The 21,839-nt window shown below is 41.2% G+C and overlaps 1 protein-coding gene across 2 annotated transcripts in view; it reads right to left on the reverse strand.

Moving 5' to 3' along the window:
- Positions 1-21,839, reverse strand: part of CHST11 (carbohydrate sulfotransferase 11) — a 171,162-nt gene that overhangs the window by 84,321 nt on the left and 65,002 nt on the right. For both annotated transcript variants that reach the window (XM_075727606.1, XM_075727605.1), the window contains exon 2: positions 12,834-12,925. In XM_075727606.1, coding sequence (XP_075583721.1) covers positions 12,834-12,925 — 92 coding nt within the window. The remainder of the gene's footprint in view (positions 1-12,833; positions 12,926-21,839) is intronic.

A 21,839-nucleotide genomic window follows, 5' to 3' on the forward strand; every position in this document is an offset into this window, starting at 1 on the left:
CCAAGGCAAAGTAAGCAACTTCAGGGGAGTCTTTCTGCTGACTTCAGTAGCCACTGGATGAGACTCCTCTTATGTGTGATACAAGGGGCTGCTCCAACATCTGCAAGAGCCAGCAAAAAGATTTCCGTTGACTTTCAAAAGACATCGGACCATTTCATCACCTACACACTGACCTATCAAGCACTACAGTATTTAGATTTCCTATTTCATGTAGACTTGTAGCTTTGTGGGCTTGTAGAGAAACGTACTCTAGCACCTCACTATATGAGGGATCTGAGGCCGACGGGTGCGACAGCGAGGACGCACAAGGCAGCATGTTATTCCAAGAGACCCTTGCGGTGTCCAGGAGATGTTACTTAGAGGAAAGTCAGAAGCTGCTTCTCAGAATTAATTTTGCAGAATATCAACAGCAGCTGTTAATTGTCATAAATTTGTAACTAATTTCTAAATGAGTGGTTTACTTACAGTGCCTGCAGCTGCACGCTGAAGTCTCCCCTTTAGTTTTATCTTTGTTTGGCCTCTGCAATTACCCTCCATGCCCTATTTCTCCAACACAGAATCCATGTGAAGAAACAACAGTCCAAGTATGTTTTCTAAAAGATATACATGCTGGCCAAGCCCAGTTGCATCCAGACTGCTTTCCTATCCCATATTCTTATTCCTCAGGCCTCCCCAATTTTTCAACATACTTCTTAATGGAGCAAAAGGAATCACAACAGCAACCATTTTCTGGGGCTTGGTGAGTGACCCAAGTTAGCGACCACCAGTAGTTCTGTGCCAGATCCATTGGAAACACATGCCAATACCCACATACGCTGTGCAAAGCCAATCTGCACAAAGCAAGAATCATTTCAACGTACAGCTTCCAAAGACAGGAGCAGGTTTGGCAGGGAAGGAAGGAAGCTTATTTAGGTTATTTTTGGATGCAGATAACTGACTGAATACATGGATTTTTATCATGTTGGTACTTACACAAGACTGACTTGTTAATGACAAGACAGATCTTGAACCTGCATGACTGTAGGACAGCCTTTAATAACAGATGGCAGTACTTTGCCAATGGTTGGATAGAGATTCAGTGTCTTAGCAGATGATACCTTCTGTCTTTCTTCTTTAGCCACCGATTTAATTACACTGATAATGTCATGAGAAGCAGGAATCAATTATTCATTAAACCTGCCTAAGAAATCATTCTTTTATCCCATGTATTCTGTTTCAAGATCATTTACACTTGGGTAAAAAAAGCAGTTTTCTTCCTTCAGCGTCAATATTTTATACAGTAACTCACTTAACAGCCTAAGTGAAAATTGAAGCGGGTCTGTCAAAGAGGACCAGGACATGATACTCTGTGCAAGGCATGAAGGTGATGCTTGAAAACTCCACCAATCCATCTGCTACATATCAGCAGCTGTGTAATTCAGGGATCGTAAGCAGGATGCACACAGCGATCTGTTACATCCCTTTTGAAAGCACAGCCCTTCGATGCATTTACACTTCAGTGTCCCATGACTTCTTTAGAGGTTGTTGGAGGTGAAACCACAGACCTTGTGCTGCCTCTAGCTCCCTCTATTTTTAATAAACACAGGAGCTGGCCTGCCATTACTTTCTTGACACAAAAGATTTTTTTCTGCATTCCCATTAAAAGCAATACTGCTTTTTATAAACTTGAGAAGACATTGAGGTCTCTTTACCAGCAGACAGACAAAAATCTTTTCTTTTGCCTGGTTTGTTTTTGCACTAGTTGACTAAAATTAAACAAATAAATGAGAGCGTAATTTTCAGAGAGAGAAGTCTCTCTATCTGCTTTGCCATCCACAGTCCACCCTCATTCTCGCACTGTCTGGCTCCACCACTTTCTGATAAAGCTGTGACCATAAACCCACACAGTAACTCATGTAAAAACATTCTTGTTTTTGTAAGATAAAAGGTAGGAATGAGAGAGGAAGACTGAGCAGAGCTGAAGACATCAAGCTGAGAAGGAGACTTCAGGGCTGGATGAAGTGGGGAGGAGGAATGGCAAGAACAGAGAAGTACATCTTGGCAAAGAGACAACCTTACCCTCCTGCACACAGCTGCAAATTCAGCAACAGTTCATTAACCCAAGTTTACATGGAATAAAGAAGATAAAAACAGCTGCAGAGAAAGCAGCAGAATCACTCCTATCCCTACAGCTAGACACCCTGCATAAGGCATAACTGAGCCCTACGAGGCTGTTGGGGAGCTGGACGTGACGCAGCTGTTTGCATTGTGCTCCACCATCATACTGTCAATGCAAAGCTTTCTATGGAGTAAAATTTATTCCCAAACATACACGACCACATATTTGTATATGCACATTGCATTAGTTTTTAGCGTTGCCCCAGAACCCCTGAGTCCTTGCCAGAGGCCAAGCCCTACCTAGGCTAGAAACTGTGCAGAAACAGAAGCGAAAGTGTCTCTGCAGACTCACATCCGTGTATCAGGTAGAGAGCAGAGCACCTACATTCTTCAGATGGAGACTCAGATTAGCAGCAAACCATGCACACATGGGAGTGGGCATAGAGGGGGTGAGAGAAGCCTACAGATACAGGACTCACCCACCTAGTGACAGTGTGCCCATACCTGGAAAGTGCAGTGTGGAAGGATTTGTTTCCAGGCTGTAAATATGTGGCATTTAAATGTAAGAAAGTCCATACAGAGGCTTTTGTAGGTCCAAAGCTATGGAAAAAAAAGAAAGGAAAAGCTTCTGCTGTGCCTACACAAACTGCTCAGAATAGTCATTCTTGGCTACTACTTTATAGAGTGATGTCACTAACTCAACAATCTCTTACAGAAAGAAAGCGGCAATTGTGGAAGTACCTAATATTGCAGCTCACCTTCACCACAGAAACCTTCATTCAATTTACGTTAAGTAAGATGTTATGCTTTGGAGAAGTACCAACAATTTCAGCTTCTCCTTACCAGTTCAATGAAACATTTTTCTCCTTCAGCTGAGCTTATTATGAATATTTAATGTATCAAAATGAACTGAAAGCTACCACTGTGCATCTGCTCTCCAGCCCTCCATCCATCTATTGACATCAAGGCTCAGTTCCCAAAATATGACATTAACTATATTGCTATGTAAATACAACTCCTCCAACTACCATGTCATAAGTAAAATATATGCCAGGCAAAAGCCAAGCCTGACTTGAATAGATGAAACTGTCCTCTCCCAGCTAGAGATGTCTTTGTTACTTCACCTCCTGATGTCAATTCCCTGTGCCAGCTTGTACGTTCATCTTGTGTCCTCTAATTGAATTAATATTCACTTCCCCTTACTAATCCCCAGATGCTTGTCTCAAATGATCTAAGACACAGCCCACGTTTACAAGGAGATGAGAGAAGATTAATATTAGGGCATCAATTTGATAGCTACAGAGGTTTCCTAATTTGCTGTGCAGCCAGGCAATCTGGCTGTGGGAATATCGTGATTTTTTTACTGTTCCTCTAAAGCCTGGATGTAATGTTTTGCTTTTAGCCCTGTGCTGGAACCACACTCAGAATACTGTTCAGATGCGATTTAAGATTGAAAAGAAAGGAACACTCCTTCCTGGATTTTCCAGGCACCAGAAATACATATAAACTTCAGTGCCCTGTAAGTTTGCCAACTCTCTTTGGTTTGGCTATAGTTACTATGTCACTACCAGAAAAGAAAAAAAAAAAAAGAAAATCTTTTCAGCATCAGACTTACACTCTTCAGCATTTTCTAGTGCAATAGAATGCGTGGAGTGGTGAAAAAAAAGAGATAAAACAACCATTGAAATTATAGCTCCCTTCTGGTCCCCTGGAACAGATCTTTTAACTAGAAGTTTGGCCTCTTCAGAGCTTAGGAGTTTTGCCATCAATTTTCAAGAGATCAGGTTTCATTTTTCTCCCAAGGTTATGAATGGACAGAAACATCTACACTGACAGCATGCTGGAAAACACAGAATACAAAGCCATTCTCCCCCTCCAATGCAACTACACAATAGTCTCAGTGTGAAGGGAAGAAAATTTTGTTTTCATTCTGTACCCCACATTTTGCCATTGCCCCACAAATGTAGGGACGGTTCAAACATAAGACCCCATCCACACCAAGATATACAACTGCTGTTGAGCAACAAAGATCTACTTGAGTGTCCCCAGTATGATTGCTACCGTGTTATTTTTATAGAGGGGGAAAAAAAAGACATACACAATATAAACACTGGTTTTGCTGTGTTCAAATGCTATATAGGTATTACCTTGTGAAAATACTTTTTTTCCTTTTCTTTCCACACCTCTTCCATATGAGTAAGAAGGAAGGTCTGAAAACTAGTAAATAAAAGCAGTTTAAGTGTGGCTGGCCCAGGTGATGATTACTGAAACAACCAATCTTTCAGTCTGATGATTAAACAAGCAAACATAAGAACAACTCCAACAACCAGCAGTTCGGGTGTTTCCCGTGCATGGGGCATGTATCCTCTGCTTGCAGGGATTTGGCTCCCAGTTCTCCGGTTCTGGGAGAGTGCCCTGACCATTGGCAGCAACAGCCCGGGCCCCTCCAGTTCATACTTTGGATTCAGTGACCTGTTAATTACTGCCGTCACGAGGGTCTGATGATATCAGACAAACAAGATTGACAGAACAAGGCACAATTTTCTCCTTGTTTTACTAGACTACCAGACGAGCACACAAAATATTAAACAAGCATGGCTCTTATTCTATTATATTTTCCAGCTGACCTTTTTGCTCAGCCTTGTCCATAACCATGCGGTGCAGCCCCACGGGAGGGGAAGCGTCCTTCTCCAGCACGCTAAGCGAGCGGTACGGATTAGACTGCAGGACCCGACTCGACCCACCTTACACCTCCCCACAAACTTCAGCAAAAAGAAAACTTACTTGGAAAGTGTCCTTAAGTAATCTGTGCTTGATTTAACGATTCGCACGCTTGTACAAAAACTCTACAGGCTGCCTCCCCACAGTACCATGAATTTCCTTAGCACAATAGTCCCAAAAGGCATGCTGGCTTCTGCAGCCACATCTTTCAAGGAGCAGTATTTTAATCTTGCTTTGTCTGTGGTATTTACAGAGAAGCATTCCTGAATCTCTCTGCATAAACAGACAAGCAGATTATTGCACCTTTACTGAAAAAAGCTTTGGTAAAATGCAGTTGGTTACATTATTGAGGTTAATTTATATTGTACAGAACTAAAAAGTGAATGAAGAATACATATCAATATTACATGCAATACCAATGAATATTACAGGTCAGTTTGTAGGACTTGAGGTGCTACATCAGATACAGTTAAGTCTGTAAAAATGGGACTTGGGGAGTCTAATCTCTTGCAAATAATTGCAAATTTAACAGCTTCTCCTGCCCCCCCCCCCTTAATATTAAAGTTAGATAGTAAATGAGAATTACAAGTACCAGTGGATAGGTTTTATGTCTCTATTCTTTCATTTTCATAATTATGTCTATTGGGATACATTACAGTCCCTCAGGGAGAGAGAGGTCGCAGCTGGGTTCTCTGGATTTAAAGAGATCATCTGGCCCTGTTGCAAGTGGGCTACGATTCTGCCGCATAGAGTTAAGAAACTCTTTGATAACAAAAAAAACCCACAGGGGAAAAAAAAAAAAAAAGGCAGACATTTAAATAAACACAGTTGCTACCGTTCACACAATGGAGAAAGCTGCGCAAAACCTACTTGCACCAGAAATAAACAAGAGAGGCTACAGTTTACAGGGTCCAGGCTGAGAACATTGGGATACAGCTACACAGCCAGCGATGCCGGAGTGCTTGTTAAAGCGCCGACAGAAAGGATGCACTCTGCCTCTGCAGGAGCCGGCGGCAGGAATCTCTGCTCATTACACCTATTTGCAAACACTCACATTCTCCCACTGCCCATTGCTTCCTAATCCTCCAAACTGCCCCATCCCCCTGCATTTTGAGGTATGATTATCCAGGCTTTCTGGTACATAACTTTCGAGTGGAGAGGAAAAAAAAGGAACTTAATGCAGAGAAAGAGGCAGGTGCCCCATTTGAACATTACTCAGTTCGGAGCAAGCATTTGACTGAACCAACATGGTCCAGGTCACCAGAGGCCCAATTTGGAGAGAATTAAATGTAAAAAGCTGCTGAATGGCACCAGGTCAGAGTGCTGGAGCCCAGGTCTTCTCTCCACCCAGCTGCCCAAGTGCTTGTCTAACAGGGAGGCCACACATTGCATTCAGATATCCACTTCTGAAAGCTGTGTTATCCTCTCTCCCCTCCAACACATACAACCCTTCCAGTTTTGGCCATGTCTCCTGTACTATTAAATCTTTCTTCTCATACTTTTATGTCTCCAGAAAGCCTTTATAGTAAAACTCATATGCTCTCAAAATAATAAAATGTGAGTCAAAGACTGGAGAAATTAAAAAGAGGTGACTCTGCTGCTTCTTTTCTATCAGGGAAATCTGAACTATTTTGAGTGACAGCTGTACTTTTTCATTTCATGAAGGTAACAAGTCTTTTATTAAATACAGGTGCCCAAAAATTCATCCCAATACACTGCAGTAACTTGAATGAGCATGTCCTGAGGATAATTCTGGCCTTGAGTGCTGGTAGTTACTGTACATACTTGTCTGATTAATTCCTCTTGACTTACAAAGGCATCCATCATGTCACAATGAATGATCTATGAAGCACACTGTATCCGAAACCCTTCCCTCCCCAAGTCATTTCCCCAGCATCTAAAACAGGCTCTTATCATTTGTAATCAGTAATTAATAACAAAGCATTCTCACTAGTGCAATTTTTCTGCTAAGGTTAATGTAATATTTCATCCCAGGCCAGCTGCTGTTTTATGACTTCCAAGTACGACAGTAAGTAATGTCTTTGCATGAGAAGTCATCCATGGAGTAAATCAATTAGCTCCTCTTTCATCAGTAGGCATTTTGCTGTGGCAAGGGAGGCTAATTAGATATAAAGTTGTTGTTTGCCAACCGGAGTATGTACCCAAATTTTGGCATTGTACATTGACTTTTCTTCCCTATGTCTCCATTCTACATCTTTTCCATTAGGGAGTTTTTAATCTATGATCGATCAAATACTGTGATTATGAGCTGCACTTACAATGCTGCTGTTATCTGCAGATTTGCCTACAAAGATCAGCAACAATCACACAACATATGTTTTCAGTATTGGTAAAACTTCTGGGCCACTTCTTGCCCTCATGAAGGACGCACATGTATTTATGACTATCATCTCAGTTGCAAAGCATCAATAAATTCTAATGTACTGTTCTTTAGATAAGCTGCACTGTTTCTCATGCTCCAAAGTTCACATCAGGTTATCTGTATTGCTGTCCCTGGGAGGAAATTCAGCATCCAGAACATATATATGTGAAAAAGGGAGAAAAGTAGTGTATAGCACTGGTGTTGGTGTAATCTTCTTGTCTTACTGAAATTGGCAAGTAACTTTGGAGACCTGCATTTTTCCCCCCATAATAGCAATTGTCTGGCATTCAGGCTCTTCTTGCATGATGTAGCTGATACATGCCTGGCTCAGGAAGCTCGTGACCGACAGGTTGTTGTGCACTGGCAGAGTATCATGAGTTGTCTGTCCTTCTTGTACTCTGTCCTGGTCACCTGCTGACGAAGACAAAACACCAGGTGAACTGGACCTTTGATCCTGGCTCAACGGCCCTTTGGTTCTTGCATTTCTAAGAATAAGAAGCTGTAGCACACAGAAACAAACTACACAGTGCTCAGTGCTTCAGGATCACCAAGGGCAGAAATACCAGGTTTTAGGCATTTGAACCTTTGGTTCAAAGTGCTGTGGATGATGCATACACAGAGATCAGACCATGAAGCTCACCACAAACCTCCATCCAGGAACCGGTACAGTTGTCCACAGAGTCATCCTAGTGAGCAGAAATCAACTGAAGATAGGAAGTTACCAACCCAGATGAAAGTTGAATGATGTGGGCTGAACTAGATTGATGTTTTTGCTGGTGCTATCCAGGCAGCCTGAGCCACGGAGCTCTAAAAAAGGAGCATCTGCGGCCTGAGGTGACTGACGATGTATAAACACTGCCTGCAAGGCAACAGCTCACTTTCTTCCTTTCACTTGGTGGGAAGGATGGGAGGAAAAAAGCAGAAGTAATAAAAGAAATGGGCCATTTCAGAAAGACTGCTCCAAAACAGTCCAATACAGTTTCATAACACAAAGCCAACGTGAGGTCCACAGCTCTGACTCACCAGGTTTATCAAATCACCAGACATCCTGGCTCCAGCTACACCAAAAGCAGTCACCTTGAAATACCTCTCCTCAACAGAAAGAAACGTGTTTGAAAAGGCAAATAACAAATGGCAAACCTTGTGACCTTTAGTGAAAGAGTTAAGTTGACTCACAAATTGAAGTCAGGCAATGTCAAACTAGAAACTGAAAGAAACTCATCTTGGATTTGGATCCTAATGCGTCTCTGCTGTGTTTCTCTCAGCAGTCTAAATAGATCAGACAATGATGCAGCCTGCATTAAATGAGAATTAAATGTTAATCTTGACAACTAGAAGACAAATTCTAACTTTAAAGATGCAATTAATTCCCATTTGTTTAACATTTGGCTTATTTTGGTTTGCAATTTCTTGTAATTCAGTAGAACTTTCATTGCACCAAACAGATCAATAACCACTGAAGTGTATAAGCTGCAAGTATGACGTTGCCCAATTCTTTACTTCCGGTGACTCCAGCTCACTGGGCACATTCACAATTATCTGTTATTTTTGGAGCAGTGGGGCTGTACTCAGTCGCAAATTACAATACACAGTTGCATATGCTGTCTTCTGAGAATATGTCTTGCAAGTATTTCTTTACCCATATTCTTAAATTCCTGGGGTTTCGTATAGAAAAAAAAAAACAAACCCACACAAGATACAATGCAAGCTTATGTCACATTCCTGCAAGGCTCTTCATCTGTGTTCAGTTACATCTAGATTTTTTCCTTTGCTACTTGCTGTGTGTTGAATCTTCTTTCTCTTTCCATTTACAACTATGTGGCAGAAGGAAAATAGTTCTGCTTAATACCGATCCAAATTGGCTTTATAATAAACTCATTAAAGAACTGGTCCATTCCAGCCCTCAAAATTTACCACAGGTACCTCCGCGCCTTATTACTAAACTTCTACCTGAAAATGAAAGAAAAAAAAAAAAGATAATAGGGGCTCAAAGACATGCTGCATTCTGTCTGTCATGTATGCGGAAACCACAGCCTGGAAATCCACTTACTCAGTGTAAATCCAGTTCAGTTATATTGACTTTTCTTTCCCTCATGGTATATTAGTGTTCATGAAAAATCTTGCAGTGAAAGCCCTAGAGAAGGAATCTTTTGTCCACAGACAAATGCACTTCCCACATTCTGCTCTATTACAACAGACAGAAGAGCAAAAGCGTTCCTACTTCTTCAATAATCACAAGGCCAGACACTCAACTAAGACATAAATAACACATGGGCTTTGTTATGGACACTTTCTCTGGCCCTGATTCAGTGCTATCTCCACCCATTCACCCTCTCCTTCTCCACCAAATGTATGAACAATTATGATCAGTCCACTGAAAATTTTACTGCAATTCTGACATTCAGCTCCTATGAGCCCCCAGTCCACTCATTCAGTCACCTCCAGATCATTGCTACATGTTAATTTACTCAAGCCAAATCTTCCTTTCTGTTTTTCATGGGTTTTTCTCTTGTCTTTTTTCTTTTCTTCTTTTCTCTCTTCCTTTCCTTTTCACAATCATTTACCAAGCCAAAAGAGATTCAAGAGACAAATGATGGCGTCTGCAAACAACTCAAACAACTCCTTAGAAGGAAACAAAACGGCACAGGATCAGAGAGGCTGTTATGTGTCAACACAGTAAATACCCGTAGTCAAACTCTCAGCTGGTGTAAATCAGCCTGTCTCCATCTGGGTTTATGAGGGCAGTGCAACCTGATGCTGAACACACAGCAGAAAAACCTTATTTGTATTCAACTACAACATTTTAAATCTGAGTATTGACCCTACCTGGCACCTATTTCAATCTATGTCCAAACTCTCATCTCCCCTTACAGGGAACAGTCAGGAGCACACTCCGTGCGAGGACATATGGGCCCTTGGTACCATCTCAAAGCAGGGAGCCCCATACAGCCCCCTCCCTTGCCCACCTCTCTCAGGGGTCCTGGAGACATTCTCAGGAACAGCAGCAGTCATGGTTGCACACTGCTGCCAGCACGAGGAAACCTGAAGCATTTGCAATATACAGTGCACTCTATAGCAGAGGATGGTGAGCCATAGGTGAGTTCTCCTGTTATACTAAATCATGCAAAAAACATGCATATGGACACATCAAATATTTAAAGTTTCCTACCTTTAAAAACTCACAACTGCACCTAGCTTGCAGTAATCCAAAACCATAGCTGCAGGGCATCTTTCAGCGGCCTATGTCTGGTGTTTGAATTACACGGATTCCTTTGAACTACAAGGAGAACTACAAATATCTGCTAGATCAGCTCCACCATTCCTCTGAGGCAGCTAAACTGAGTGCCGACAAGTTCCTGTGATGGCACACACAGCCATTGGCATCCAGGAGAAAAACAGGGGTTCACCACACCAGGAGTCCAACAAGTTCTGACGGTCAAGCGTGAGAGATCTAACCAATGTTTTCAATTATCTAGATCAGTAAGAGAGAGATTTTTGCCAAAAATGTCTTCTTGCATATTTATTATATATTGACGTCTGACTTGAATTTACAAATGGCTGATTGCAACCAATTCAGGAAGGAACTGCAGAGAAAGATTAGCGGTCTGATGTCTGTCCCCCACCCTCACAACTGCTGGTGAATTCTTGAGGAACAATCACCCTACTGCCAAAATACAGACCAGTCTCTCATCCACCATCTTAAGAAAGGTGAGAAGACATTTCTTTGGGCAAAAATGGAAAAAGAAAGATGACCCACGTACTTGAAGAAGTATTCTAGGGATCATCTCCAGTCTGTTGTCTTCTATGGCAGCGTCTACTCACTGCCTTTTCTTGTTACCATTTTCTGACCTGGGACCTGTCAGTCCCTCCAGGACTGAGTACAGCATGCAAAGCCCCATCCAAAAAGCAAACAATTACTAAGAACAAAGAAAAAAAGAAAAACTAAAAACTTGATAAGAACGGATGTCAGCAAGCTGATGGAAACAGTTCAGCATAAAAAACATAATCTGCTTAGTTCAACATCAGCTGCAAGAACTGCTGTGCTTCCTCAAACATCAACTTTTCTGGCTGGCTCGTGGGTGAGCCCGGAAAGGGATGCTAATGGTTTGCTTGGTCAGGGCACGCAGAAAGGAAGGAGAGGCAGTGAAGGAGCTGCCAGCTGCGTCCCCTGCTTCAGGAAGCTCAGGAAATTTCAGTTGACCAAGCTTGCAAGGGCTCTGGGATTACAGCCCTCAATGGATGGGGATGTTTGTTTCTTATGGGATGGCCTTTATCGATGTTAAAGGGCAAGGAGGTTTTGACTGACACACAGCAGACCCTAGAGAGAATAATTAGTTGGCCAGCCTCTTTTCCCTTCCCCACCCTTCTTGAGCATCTGCAAAGAGACTTCAAATTCGACCTGCAAATGCTAATACTCTTCCTTTGTAGCACTGGATTGTTCCTCTTCGGGGCTTTTACATGCACTTTCCATTTACACAATGCTAACTCACATAATGGTCAATAAAGGCCAGTATATTAGTATGATAAACTCATGTTGCCAGCCATGCGCAGAATTCAAATTGAATTAGAAAGTCAGCCTATGTTCATAAAAACAGCACTATCAGGCAAATGAAGCTTTACTGCACTACACAACAGATATCACATATCTTTGGGTTGTTGTCAATTCTTCATATAAATACTTTAAATCACTTGGATTTTGTGCAAAACTATAGTTTTGCACACTATATAGTAAGCGTCTTCATAATCAAATAGTATTTAAACCATTTACTGCCTTGTTAAATCTAACAAGTTAGATTTATTGGGATAGTCACTTTCCTTAATAGCCAATTTAGTAAAACTCAATGTATTCATTGATGGATAAATATATAATAGGTGGTTGTTAAACCTTAATAAATATGTTTAATAGTCAGCTGGCATTTTCTCTCAATGGCAGCACTTCCTCTCGGCTGCCAACAGGAAATGCTGCTCCTGAATGTGCCAATTCAGCCCACATGTAGGGAATAAACTGATCTAGAGGAGCAAATGGGAGCAGAAATTTCACGTAGCTTTCCTGCGCTGCTTGTCATAAGAAGAACTCTAGCTCAGATTATCCTAAGCTCCCATCAAGACCACCAGGTGTTAAATAGCACACAGTGTAAGGAAGAGTATTAGCTACTGTGTTTGCTGTGTACAAGCAATGAACCAGGCCAGAAAGGGCAGCTGGCTACCTGAAAGCCGTATAAATGATATGCATGTATTATTATTGCAATTTACAGTCTTACTGCACTCCTTGTTTCACGTATATCATGTCGCATTCTCTCACCCCACCCTGCCACTCTGTGTGTTGATTGACAGATTAAATTATGATGCCTCAGCTTCTAGCTAGGAGATCTAAAAGGTACTCTTTCAAGGCTTTTAGGTACCTAAGAAAAAATTTTAGAGGGGTCCACATCATTAGACAACTAAAAACCTTTAAAAATCAGGCCCTTAGCAAAAACTGTAGAGCTTTATGGCTGAACTCTGCAGGTCCCAGGATCACTTCTCCAAGCTGAAGGCAGCTACTGCATATAAATGAGAAAAAACAGACCAAAATACCTTCAAGAGAGAATGCATTTGTGCACTGTGCTGGGAAGTTTGATCATAGCCACAAGACACTCACCTGGGTGGGATTATACAGTTCTTGGAGTGGGCTTCTGGATCCTTTCCGGCAGCAAATGTCCATCCCAAATGGATTTCTACGCATTACTGCAAGGGGAAATTGAAATTAATACAGGTTAGCAACATTGGTTAGCAGTAACCTATTGAATACCTAGAGCAAGAAGAGATTCTCTGACAGATCATGGGATTCTAGACAGTGTTGTGTCTTAATTCCTAATTTTACTTCCCTAGAAATTGTCCAAGAGCTAAATCCTTTACCTATTGTGGAAGTTACTAAAAAAAAAAAAAGCTCTCTGGTTCCCCTCTTATAAAAGCTGTTATCCAACAACTTCTAGCTTGGTGCACAAAAATTCAAGCATAGGAAACAAAGTGACATGATTTTCAGCAGCGCTAGGTACCTGCTTCTCTGATCATCAGAGAGGAGTTGGATGGATTCCTATAATTAGCATCTCTGAGAGGCAACGTTTGAGCCTCTCTTAGCCTAACTACAGAATTACACAGGAACCTAAGATTAAATCATCTGATTTTAAAGTTTTTGGCCTAACTTTTCGGTTTCTCTAGAACAGACACTCAGCAGTACACGACGCACATACAATCATCGCTGCACCTCTTGCTACAAACTGTATTTTGCTCCACATATTGCAACTGAATATTTGACTGATCTGAAAACCAACATATGCTATGCCATCCCAGTTAGAGACCAGCAGGTTTTCAAACCAAAGGCTTTGTCAAGGGTCTGACGGAGGGGCATTTTGGATGATAAAGTGTTTCCAGGAGAGACCTGGATCTGAGCCCCAGCAGGCGCAGAGATCATCAGTTTCAGGTTAGACCTTTATGGCCATAGAAGTCTACATAAAAGACATTTGGCTCCGATCACCCTCTATAGTCACGAGGAAAACAAGAGCTTGCCTGTCCTTCTAATCTCACGCGGCCCACATCATCCCCTCCGAACACTCCTCTGCCCCAGCTTCCTCTGCTAGCTACGGAACGAGCATCAGGCAATCAGATGCCCGCACCAGGCATTGCAGCGAGGGGAGGTTTGTCTCGTCAAGGTTTAATTAAGACACAACCAAAAGAAGAGAAGAGATGATCCTGCTGGGAATCCAAAGGCATTAAGCAGAGTCGGGCACGCTTTTACCACCGCTTGCCATGTTTTGTAACCAGAAGCTACAGAAGTGTCCTATAGCAACAGTTCTGAGCTGCACCACTTGCAGAGACGATATTGCAGGCTTCAAGCCAAGAGCCAGAGAATAGAGTCAAGTAATGTTTTAATACAGAGGGCTGATATGCAATCATAATTGATATGTCAAGTAACATGAACCACAGAAAACTGTATACAATTCCAGTCTGGAAACATAATAGATTCATATCTATTTTTCAATTGAAGGTAATTATCTAATAACGTGCCGTGTCGCTTTTCCCCTGAGCAAAGAGAGATTCCACAAGTCTTGTGGCAGGAGTCAGACATATGCTTAGCAAACAAACTGGCTAAATGTTTTGATTTTCTTCACAATTAGGACAGTAATGTTATTAGAGGCTATAATTTTCATTTACATGTTTAAATACCTGATTAACTTCCGAGCATTTTTAGTCACGTAGCCAAGTATTGCTATTCCTTCGTTTTTGTGCTAATGTGCCTTTTTGAAAGTTAACTTAGAAAGTGTTTTAAAAAGTTAAAACTTTAAAAAGATTTTGCATGAGTAATGTCAGCCTCCAGTGTCTGGAAGTAGTTTTAGGAAGAAGACACTAACGTGAGGGTGTGAGACATCCAGCAGCCTTTCTAACTACAGAGCTCCTGTCCATCCCGTCCCTGTCTGTCCCCCTCCATACTCTTGTACCAGGAACTGTTCAGGGATGCTTTGAAAATCATTTTGTAGCCTCCTCACCATTACAAGAAAACTTTCTAAAATGGACCCTTCCAGTCAACAGCAAACCACATCATTTCCATTTAAAACACCAAAGCAGGGGGAAAGAGAGAGGGGAATGTTTCAGTGTATCCAGGTCATTAGACTGTGATTAACCAGGATCCTGAAGCACTGATGCTTTGTTCCAAAATGAAGAAGAATAATTCTAATGTGGTGTTCCCTAATTTATTACTTCACTTTTCATTTCCATTAAATACAGCAAACAGTAACGTGCATAAATGTATCCCTTCCTGCTTCACTTAGCCAGCAGGTATCAACACAGCAACATTTTATATGCAGCATTAACAGCCACAAAGATTAAATTATTTGCACAATGTGCAAGATTTGATTCCCAGATGTAAAAAAACAAACAAAAGTTGCAAAAAAAAAAAAGCAACTGCCCCCCCAGCAAAAGCTAAATGCTAAAGTAGAACCTTAGTCACAAAAGCCATTAAATCTTTTTTATGATTCCCAATATTACTTAATTGGTTTGTTTTTTCAATAAAGCCTTTAGAAGAAGACTGCAGAGTTAGCATAGCAACAGAGCAGCTCAACACAGCACTCTGTTCCCTGTTTACCGGTGTCAGGAACAGCATGCCCTGACACAGCTGTATATGGCACCTCTGCGCACACCTGGAAAATACTTGTGCCTGGAATTGAACTGCAGCATCGAAATAAAGGGGAATACTCCCCATTCCTCAGCAGAAATCCCACTCACAGCTTTTGCGAAATTCTCCTTTGGTGAATATATCAGGAATGTTTATATATAGTTCAAAACACTTGCTGGCTTGCCTTGGACAAACTCACCTCTCAGGGCTCCTGCAATCAGTTTTCTACTGTCTCAGCTTCTCTGAGGCAGTGTTTCATTATGTGAATGACATGACCTTTTGGGCCTGAATCTCATCTATAGCAATCTGCAGTAAGAAAACCATAATATGGACATTAACTGCAGCCGTACTAATTTTAACCACACTTTTGCTAAGACTCCGTCACACTATTGTGGTAGTAAAAATTAAAAAAATCAAGCCCTTTATCTTCACCAAATCTTCTTATTAACATAGTAAATATCTAAATTTACATTTTATGGCTTGGGCTGATCTCCATACATAATTACAGTTAATTATAATCTAATGATAAGTATTGCATATGCATGGCTCCAAGAACTGATTAAAAGATCACGTTCATGCACACTAAGTGTGCAAAGCAGCTGACAGCAGCATTTAATGCCTTTAATGATTAAAGAGTGGTGTTAATACTGCAACTGCAGCAAAATCAGCAATCCCCTGAATTTAGCCGGGACTGTGAGCAACTGAATGAATTGTTAGTTTGTTACTTCAATACAAGAGCTGTAGGAAAAAGACCTTTTTTCCATCTCTAGGAATGATTTGTCCAAAATGCAATCTTGGCCCGTCTTGTTACAGTCTGTGGAATCACTATTCATTAATTCAATAGCGAGTCTGGAGAATATGTTATCTAGGCACCAAATTTCAGTTTCTCAAGAGAGAAAGATAAACAGTCCTGCTGAATTGAAAGCTTATCAACATAATAATCATCTGTGTATATATACATAGAGAGAAGGAAACTAAATGTGCAGGCCTTAAATTATCTCGGAACAGAAGCATCCATGCACAACTTCTAGAAAACTCCATTTAGACCCAGTAGTACCAAGAGCAGGAATTTGACCTATGAATTACATTGCCCTGAGCATGAGAACATAGGGCTCCTCAGTCAAACCTTCCTCTAGTATCTGTGCAGTAAAAAAGTCCAAGGTTTTGCCACAGTCCTGATCCATTAGATGACTATGACTTAAAATGTAGATCCTTCCAATTAAAAACACCCTTTGGAAAGGCATGGTTTGGGACCATACTGAGAGCTTGCAGGTCATCATCCAGGCCAGGTAGCCTTTGAAACTCCTGCCATCATCCAACAATCTATGTGTTTACCAGCATCTCCTCCCCAGGTCCCCCAGGTGCCGAACCCGTGATGGCAAAGGCAGGGTTACAAGTGACAGAGCAGCACATGGCAAGGCACCCACCAGATCTTAGCATCTACAAGAGGGGATGTCACCTCTGGGTTGCATCTAGCCAAAAATGCAAGACAACAGTGCCTAGAATAATGGGCACAGATGGGGAGGGGGAAACGTGCAGGCAGGCAGGCAGGCAGGCATGGTATAAAGCCTTCATTTTTTTGTGTGACATTTCAGAGACTGAAGATCATTCACATGGAAACATGTGAACCAGGCTTAAGCTGTCACCTCTACTTGGCAGAAGGCATTTATAATGCCCTTGGTAATCTACAAAGACCCTGTCCCAGAAGGGGAGACCTCTGGTATTCCCACAGGATGAACAATGACGGGAGAAAATACTAAAAATAAGAAGCCACATCAACACAATTTCTGCCTCTCCCTATCAGGGGCTACAGAGAAACTGAGAGAGGGGACATGGTGGCACTTCTCTTGGGAGATTACTGGCCTGAAAATGTATGTGAGCACTGGGACTATCTAGACAGAAGAGAAGTGGGGAAGATCATGGGAACCAAGACTCTTGGGAGACTTAAAACCATAAAGGTCACCTTCACTCACAAAGTGTCAGAAGGGCAAATGAAACTATTTCTCACAAGCCTGTGTGGGATCAAGTCACAGAGGAGACTCTGCCAGAAGAGAAGACAAAATAATTGTCCCTTCTTCCACTGGACTTACAGAGACAAACAAGTGACGTTTCAAATGCTGGGTGCATGCATTCAGCAGCCACCTGTATCACTACCATCTTACAATCCTGTAAATGTCAGAAGCTCCCATTTCCAAGACTTCTGTAGACTAAAAGTTCCCCAACTGCTATCTAGCAACTGTTTTCCTATTTGGTAACATTTAATTTATGTTGCTTGGACTATTCTAATTACTTGTACGATAACAAAAACAAAATGTAAAAACTTTACCTCTGTTCACTGTCTCTTAAATTAACTGTCTTATATTACAAATATTTGAGAAAAGTTCTGAGGACATATTAATATTTAATTTTTCATTACATTGGTCTAAAGTAGAAAGACAATATTCCCTAATACAGCATTGCTTAAAGCTGATATACGTAATTCATTCCACTTATTTGAGATACAAGTTGTCTTGCTCAGGAGAAAGTATGCATTGGCAGCAGTATGGTGAGATTCCAGTTGAAGATGGAATCCTGTTCTTGTTTTAAAGAAAAAAGTCAAAAATATTCCTTTTTTTTGTCTGATTTCTCTTCTTTTTTGGTCTGATTTCTGTATGAAAGGTTGAAAATTGACAGCAGTCTGCTTGCTTCTTTTGGCTGAAGTACATCGCTTTCCAGCTAACACTGCTGTCCAACTGCCCCTAATTTCAGGCCAGGGTAAATGCTTTCCATGGAGCATCTTATTGACAGCAAAGAGCAGGTACATAACCTAGTACCTCCTCCTAGAACTGAAAACAACCGGGTTAGGGCTGAACATTCACTGAAACATTCCCTACCCAACCTAGACAGAAAAATCAGTGCCACTTGGCCCAGGCAAGATAGCAGCATCAAAACAGTTACATCTTTGGCATCCCTAGCCACATTTAAATAAGCTACTGCCCTCAAACTTCCTGAATTTTTAAAGCAAAGCAAGAATAATTAATGATACCCATACTGAAAGTTTAGAGATTCTCTTCGGCTAAAGATTTGGACATAGTTTGTCTTCCAAACTCTCGCATAGATTTCTGCTATGACCCCAAAGCAGCACAGAAAATTACTTCTATTGAATACATAGGATGAAGTATGGAAATACACATTCAAATACTAAACTAAACACCTTCTCAGAGGCACTGAGACATCCATAGCTCAGTCATAAGCATAAGTCTGTAAATGATATTATAAAACTACTGTTCCATCTGTACCGGCAAGAATTATGCTAAGGGCAAACTAGTCACATCCAAATACAAACAAAGCAAGGCTCGATCCGACAATATTTTGCACATGCAACACTCTTGAAGCATGAAAATACTCAGGGCAAAGTTGAAGTAAGTGACCCTAGGAAGCAGCCCTTTTCCAGAGGTCATCAGAGGCTCTTGGACCGAATTTTTACAATTTGGAACATCCTGTCCACATACCTTTCAGACACTTAGCTAAAATCGTGCTGAACAAGCTTGTCATTAGTAACCAGCTCGTTCTGCTTCAGGAAAATGAGCCTTCCCTAATAATTTGCAACAATCTGCTCTGCAAGGCTTCAGCCAAGTCCAAATCACAGGCAAAACCGGAAACTCAGGGACAAAAAGACTACCTAATTTCAAACTTTCATTACAATTCCTATGCCTCTTTCTGCAGACTAATCAGGCTAAGGACCCCAAATGGTGTGGAAGGGTTAAATTTTAATCAGTGACCAGGAGCATGAGAGAGAATGCAAATGCTGTCACCCAGCACTGGCTCCAGAGAGCCTGAGTAAGGAGACTTTCAGATAGCTCTCCTGGCAATGATTTATGATTACTAATCCTTCAGCAGCAGTTCACAAAGACCGACAGATTGATAGCAACGTCTTGTGACATCTGGGACCTTGTGCTTTGCTGTGTTCAGCTCGGGATTTTAGACTAAATTATCGGTCCTTCATCTGGCGACTGCAGGTACAAGGATTTATGACTAAACTCTTGCCTGACCTCTTTCATTTTCTTAAGGCAAAACTGTAGCATTCTTTGCTGGAGCTTGGGAGAACTATTTTTAGAAAGTAAAAATCAGATTAGGTATTGTATGTGAGCATGCCAAAGTCTTAAATGCAGAGCATGAGATAATACTTATTCTCTACTTTAATGGAGATTTTGCCTCACACCAGACAGTACTTAGTAACACGGGGTTTTACTCAGCGTGAGAAACAAGTAAAAATCTGTGGCCAGAGCACCTTACCCCATGTAACACCACTGTGCCTCATGGACAAACTGACAAACTAGAGACCCTACTGAGCTGGATGTTGTATGCACATAGCAAAGAAACAATTCAAAAAGCTCCAGTGTTTTAGAACTCCCCCTGAGGAACAGAGATGCTGTATTTTGGGTTAGCAATACTGGTTCATTGATTCAACATGTTTATCCTACCCTCCTCTGATGTTTCCGCTCCCATTCATGTACCAGAGGGACTTACTAAAGTAAGACTGCGGATGGATATGACTAAAGTGAAGGATGAAAAATAAAGAAGAGGTCATGCCTTAGTGAAACGATTGCGGTCAAGACGAGCAGCAAAGCCGCTAGTTACAGGACCAGGGACCAACAAATTCACAGTCCTCAGTTCACAGATAAGAAAAACAGAGGCAAAGAGGTTAAAAACTTCCACAAAGCGAATTAGTTGCTACAGATCGAATTCATTTTAGGAAGCCAGGTGTGTATTCTAAGCTACTCATTTAAGCTCCTACAATTAATGGAGAGCTGCAGAGATGGGTCACCCCACGTGCCAATGGAGGTGGCTCCCTTCCCTTCTGCTGACCAGCAACCCTAGATGGGTTGATGGTTGAAGTTACATGAAATAAATCCTGGCACAGCAAGAAACTGAATCTTAATGTTTGTTTCTAAGCTCTAATCGCTAATTACAAAGGTTGTAAATGCCCTCCAAAGAATAGAGAGATATTTAATTACTTTTTACTTTAGACAGATTTCCAGAAATAAATTTGTATTTTATCCTGTTTGTTCTCAGATTAGCATGGGAATGGGTTTAATTGGGCATGGTGGGGAAGTTAATATCCTTGGGTGAAATTATGCAGAGACTTAGATCCTTGGCCACCCTATGGATGTTGCATGCGGCATAAATTAGCACATCTTTCTTGTTAATGAACAAAGAGCAACTTTTTTCCAGTAATTTTTAAAAAATGTTAATCCACACAGAATTTCTTCAGAAGTCTCAAGAAATTATCCACCAACCTAAATCAAGAGACTTTCCCGTAGGCTTTACTTCTCACACAGGAGAGCTCTGCTTTGTTTACCTCTGTCGCACACAGGCATACACTGCTTTTAATGCACCAAGTTTTTGTGGGTGCAAACTACAAACTATATTAGACTTGGTCAGAACTTTTCTGATACAACCTTGTTTTCTCTGGCATGAAATGCAGATTCAGGGGCACCACAGTATTTCACAGGTCAATTCTGGATGGATCGCTGACCACCTCAGCTGCCTGCGCGCCTCTGTGTATGCCCTGGTTTACACCAGCCATTAGTAAAGCCAGATGTCCCAAAATATTGATCAAAAGGGTCCACTTCTTTTCCCCCAGAACTGTCTCTAAGTCTTCATAAATAAAAAAAATCTTTTTTTTTTTGCCATCCACATCAACTTAAGAAGCTCTTTGTTTCTTTTTTTTTTTTTCTTTTTTTGTCTCAAATGCAACTTTCTACAAAGGAAGAAAGAAACTAAGGAATTGTGACCAACTTTAACTATACTTATTTCACAAACAAACGTGTATTATGAATTTGCATGAAGGAACACTGTGGATCCAGTATATCAAAATGCAAAGAAAAACTCTCTTTCTGGACATTACACATTTTCTTACTTTTCCACTACAAGTTAGCCATGTGTTTTGGAAAATGAGACTGAAATAATCTGGGAAGGTTGGAAAATTTCTAGTGAACCTCACAGGTTTCCAAATATGCCTTCCTCCAATTTCTAGATACTGGCTGTAACAACATCAGCAGGCACATCTGCTGGTGGGTTCTCTTTATAGCAAAGAGTTGAATGCTCTGCTCTGTTCTTCTTATCAGCCTAGTTTTCAAGCCTGTGGATAGTTGGCTATATCCCATCTCTCTGATGCAAGTTCAAATGAAAACTGTGTAAATGTAGGTCCAGGAAAGAAAAAAGCTGCATTTGCATTGTCCTGAAAAAATGAGAAGCCAGATTTCTTTTTCTGTATTTCCCACTACTTCCATTACACTGTCAGTACCAGTCTACTTAACAAACATGATGTATGAACTCGCTCCAAAAAGAGGGAGTGAGAGAAAAACCTTTAAAGGAGGAAGGTTTCTTTAGAAAGCTGTAATTTTAAAAGCATTTATCTTGAATCACGGTCAAAAGGAAAACGACGGCTGCTGCAGCTGCAGTCTATTTGAGCTACTGTTTCTTTGCTGTTCTTCAACAGATGTG

This window comes from Pelecanus crispus, chromosome 1 (assembly GCF_030463565.1).
Source record: "Pelecanus crispus isolate bPelCri1 chromosome 1, bPelCri1.pri, whole genome shotgun sequence".
NCBI classification, from domain to species: Eukaryota; Metazoa; Chordata; class Aves; order Pelecaniformes; family Pelecanidae; genus Pelecanus; species Pelecanus crispus.